The following is a 4,522-nucleotide window of genomic DNA, read 5'->3' on the forward strand; positions in this document are numbered from 1 at the left end:
TCTCTCTCTCCTCTCTTTTTCTCTCTCCCTCTCTCTTTCTCTCTCTCTCTCTCTCTCTCGGCAGAATGTCCTCTCCCCGATGGTGACTTTTACGCGAGGCGAGTTTCACAGCAGTGTAGCCGCCAGCGGCATCGAGAATTCGCGACCTGCTTTAAGCGATGCGCGTCGCTATCACCAGCTTCCAAGGGGCCGCCGCGAAGCACATTTCACCGTACTCGCTCTTCTTCCCTTCGCCCCTTCTCCGACCCCCTCCTACTGCAGTTCTCTATTTCTTTCCGTTTCCCCTACTCTTTTTCTCTCTTTCTCTTCCACCTTCTCCCACTCTTTTACCCTTTCTTCTTGTCCCTCATGTATACACACACTGCACGACCGTCGAATTCCAAAGATACCACCAGTTCTACCGACGTCGATCTGGAAGGCACCTTTTCTCTTGGCTTCACGAAAAAACGTGAATCCGCTCTCTCGATCGTTCGACTACTACTACTACTATTACTACTAATACTACTTGCTGCTTGGCTCGAAACACCACTTACTATTATCTCAAAGTTCCACGTACTGCTATACCCTTGACGTCGACGTTAAGACGTTACGAACAACGGAGAGCACGGTCGATCGTTGTTCTTACGTAATTAATTACTTACATACGTAAATATACATAAGATTTGTTGCCGAATAACGACGTGACTTATTTAGCGACGATATGGCGATATGTACAAACGTTTTAACAGCTCGCACCAGCTACGAGCATGTCGAGTGTTTGAAACATGCCACTACTAGACGTTCATGCTGTGCACGCTCGACGATCTCTCTCTCTCCCCCACCCCTCTCTCTCCCCTCCCTCCCTCTCTCCCCTCCGACCCTTCCCGCGCTCGACTCGTTGGGTTCGTTCGGTTCCCCTCTCTCGACCATCGAGGAAGCAGCAACTGTTCGCGAAATATCCCCACCATCTGCGAACTCGATGATCTCTCTCCATCTTTGTTGCACGTAGAGCGTTGTTCGAACGACGAGCCATCGTCGTCGTCGTCGTCGTCGTCGTCGCCGTCGTCGTCTATCGCTCTCTCGTGTCTCTGACCGCACGACGAAAGCGCGGAGCCCCCTTCGGGTCCCCTCCGAGAGCTTCGCGTGTTTCCTACCGAGTGGCGCCACCGGACGAGCACGATGCAGGTGCACTCCGAGATCCGAACTACATATTCATTTCTACCTCCCTTCTGTTCTCTCCTATCTATTATAAATCAACAAAAAACACCCTCTCATACATATACGATATTTCCACTTTTTACCTTCCTCGCGATCCGATGATTCATCGCAATAGTAAAATATACAAATCAATGTCCGATAGTGATTCGATCGAATATTCTCTATATAAATCGTCAAATATTTCTTTTTTTATCGAATATACCTATTATGCATTTGACTCCTCCGTTTTTCGGATTACGTGAAATCATTGGCTCTCATCTAATTTATACTCGAATCAATTATTTTTACCTTCCGTTTGATTAAATATAATTTCTCGACGTTAGGTATATAATCGAAAATAGCGTGTCTCTTTAAAAATAAATTCTTTTCAACTTTCGTGTTTAATATCAACTAATGTAAGTCTCGGGTGATGTTATCGACTATCTTCAATGGAAACAGATCGTGGCGCCGATATTGCAGGGAATTTAAACTACTAACTGCATACAATAAAATATATGCACGGTTAACTGGATATATTCGTAGTTCGTTACTGTTTACAAATTTTATCATATAATGCGCTACATAATTGAATTAGGAAACTTATCGAGAGATAGTATCTCGCGCGAAAATAAATTGCAACGGCATTTAAACTAATCGTAAGTTGAACGAAATAAAAAGAAAATATTATCGAATGAATACAAGTATACGAGTAATATACTGTGTCACGCGACGGAGGTTCGTCTAATAATAATATGCTTCGCGTAACAATGAATGGCACGTGTCATTGGAAAGTTCCACGAGTAAAAGAATTTATTGATTTATTGATTCTCTTTGAGCAAATGAAAATAAATCGTGTTACTTCATCGGTATAACGATGGGTTACTAATTCATATCGTATAGTGCATAGCGTTTTTAAACGGTCGAAATGTTGATTCAAAATTATCGAAAATATCTATTCGAGTAGAGCGTTAGGTTTGAAAAAGTAACGATTTAAGTTCGTATTTTCGCGCTAAACCAGCAGCGCTCCATTCGAATCTAAAGCGCATGTTCGTTCGATTTATAATGCGCTAGAGAGCGAGAATCGTTGCACGTTGCCAAGCGATTGGTGGAAATGGAGTCGACGATAGTGGGGGATATACCACAGAGGTTACGAGTGTGTCTTTGACGAGAGTTATCGAATATTCGACATCTTACAAATCATTTCTACCGCAAGTATCGTCCGTTCGCCAAAAATGTTGCCACGTTTCTTAAGACCAACTCTAAATGTCGCTCAGCAAGGTGTCAAAAGTTTTTCGACCAGCGCCAAGGTAAATTATTTTTTATAGATAAATAATCTCGAGTAATCGATTTCTATTGTCTCTTTTATCGTTTCAATTAAAACAAGATATATTTAAGAATCCAACCAAGCAAAAGATATTCTTCTTTCGATAGACGTTATCTCGCGTGTTACGCAGATTCGTCTATAAAAATGCTGAGAAAAAGTCGTTACGTAATTTCTTAAATTTTGATCAGCGATTTAACCAACGAATAATCTCAATCCCGTGAATTAAGTGAGAAAGAAAGAAAAGGACGAATCTGTGTCACGTTATCTTTCTAAATTTTTCGAACGGTGAATACTAAAAACTATGAAATCAACTAATTAGTATCTACTGTGAGAGAACATCATAGAATTAAATGATCCTTTCGCAAACTCATCATTTTTTACATATTCGCAGCGCGATGTCAAGGTCGCCGTTATGGGAGCCAGCGGTGGAATTGGGCAACCGCTGTCGCTGTTACTGAAACAATCTCCTCTCATCAGCGAATTATCTTTATACGATATAGTCAACACGCCTGGTGTTGCCGCTGACCTTTCTCATATTGACACTGCTTCAAAAGTTACCGGCTACACGGGTCCAGACCAATTAAAAGATTCGCTAAAAGGCGTTGAGGTAAATAAATTATGAATATATCAATTAGTTTCATATACATTTTTCATATACATATTTCATATTAAATGCCACATTATACAGTTTTTAAAAATTATAAATAATCATAAATATTAAGGTCGTCGTAATTCCTGCTGGTGTGCCTAGAAAACCAGGAATGACGAGGGATGACCTATTTAATACAAACGCCTCTATTGTTCGTGATCTCGCCGTAGCCGTTGCAGAAGTATGCCCAAAGGCATTAGTTGCTATCATTTCTAATCCGGTTAACAGTACCGTACCTATCGCTTGCGAAGCTTTAGCGAAAGCAGGCGTATTTGACCCTAAGAGAGTATTTGGCGTAACTACGCTCGATATTGTCAGGTCGAGCGCGTTCGTTGGCGAAGCTAAGGTAAAGATCATTTAGACGAATATAACTGGCAAAAGCAAATTAAATGTAGCGATAAATTGACAAATTGTTTATTTCCTTATAGTCGTTAGATCCACAAAAAGTAACAGTTCCAGTAATCGGAGGTCACAGCGGCATCACAATTATTCCTCTGCTTTCGCAAACCAAACCCTGCGTTAGTTTTTCCGAAAGCGAAGCAAAGAAACTCTCCGAGAGAATCCAGGAAGCCGGTACGGAAGTTGTAAAAGCCAAAGCTGGTACAGGCTCGGCTACTTTATCAATGGCATATGCCGGAGCTCGATTTACTTTTTCCCTGCTTAAAGCTTTGTGCGGACAACAGGGTATAGTCGAATGCTCTTACGTTAGATCAGATATATGCAACACTAAATATTTCTCATCTCCCGTTCTCTTGGGTGTAAGTTAAATTGCATTTTTATTCTCATTTTTAATAGATATTCGTTAGCGTAATCAAATTTCTTACCTTCTTTAATGTTATAGAAAAATGGAGTTGAAAAAGTTTTGGGATTTGGCGAACTTAATGCTTACGAAAAGAAACTTTTAGAAGCTGCTATTCCAGAGCTACAGAAGAACATTAAGAAGGGAGAGGATTTCGTAAATAAAAAGTGAATTAATACGAACCGAATTTTTAGAGCACGACTCTTCGGATAACAGGAGAGTTAGCCTTGTCGATAGCTGGTTATGACATATCGATGAAACATTATAATTTGTTACGATCTGTGTCAATAAAACCAGCTTATTCGAATTTACTAATTTTCATTTATAGAAACAAGGCATATGGTTCTACATTTTAAATTTATCATGCTAGATAAGTAGATTCGATAGATCGAATCGTTCAATATTGTCAAATACTTGACATTTAAAAAAGAAGAAACAATCAAATGTAATTTTTGTTAGAAAATGTAAATTATATTAATCCTATCGAAGAAAATAGGAATACCCTAAAAAATTGTTCGATACATTATTAGATATTATACACGAATATAAATAAAAAGAAAATATCTCAAATGTT

The 4,522-nt window shown here is 39.7% G+C and overlaps 1 protein-coding gene across 1 annotated transcript; it reads left to right on the forward strand.

The window, feature by feature from the left end:
* The first annotated feature begins 2,247 nt into the window (after window positions 1-2,247).
* Window positions 2,248-4,255, forward strand: LOC122517149 (malate dehydrogenase, mitochondrial). Its single transcript, XM_043635555.1, has 5 exons — window positions 2,248-2,483; window positions 2,892-3,107; window positions 3,223-3,495; window positions 3,578-3,907; window positions 3,991-4,255. Exons 1-5 carry the CDS (start codon window positions 2,409-2,411, stop codon window positions 4,117-4,119), a joined length of 1,023 nt encoding a protein of 340 aa, XP_043491490.1. The 5' UTR covers window positions 2,248-2,408; the 3' UTR covers window positions 4,120-4,255.
* The last annotated feature ends 267 nt before the right edge of the window (window positions 4,256-4,522 follow it).

This window comes from Polistes fuscatus, unplaced genomic scaffold (genome assembly GCF_010416935.1).
Source record: "Polistes fuscatus isolate 324 unplaced genomic scaffold, CU_Pfus_HIC Scaffold2, whole genome shotgun sequence".
In the NCBI taxonomy this organism is placed as follows: Eukaryota; Metazoa; Arthropoda; class Insecta; order Hymenoptera; family Vespidae; genus Polistes; species Polistes fuscatus.

Excerpts from the sequence above, each read along its gene's own strand:
- LOC122517149 (XM_043635555.1), top strand. The coding sequence starts at position 2,409 with ATGTTGCCACGTTTCTTAAGACCAACTCTAAATGTCGCTCAGCAAGGT. Across the intron at positions 3,108-3,222 it reads ATTCGCTAAAAGGCGTTGAG|GTCGTCGTAATTCCTGCTGG; the intron begins GTAAATAAATTA and ends ATAAATATTAAG. Across the intron at positions 3,908-3,990 it reads CATCTCCCGTTCTCTTGGGT|AAAAATGGAGTTGAAAAAGT; the intron begins GTAAGTTAAATT and ends TTAATGTTATAG.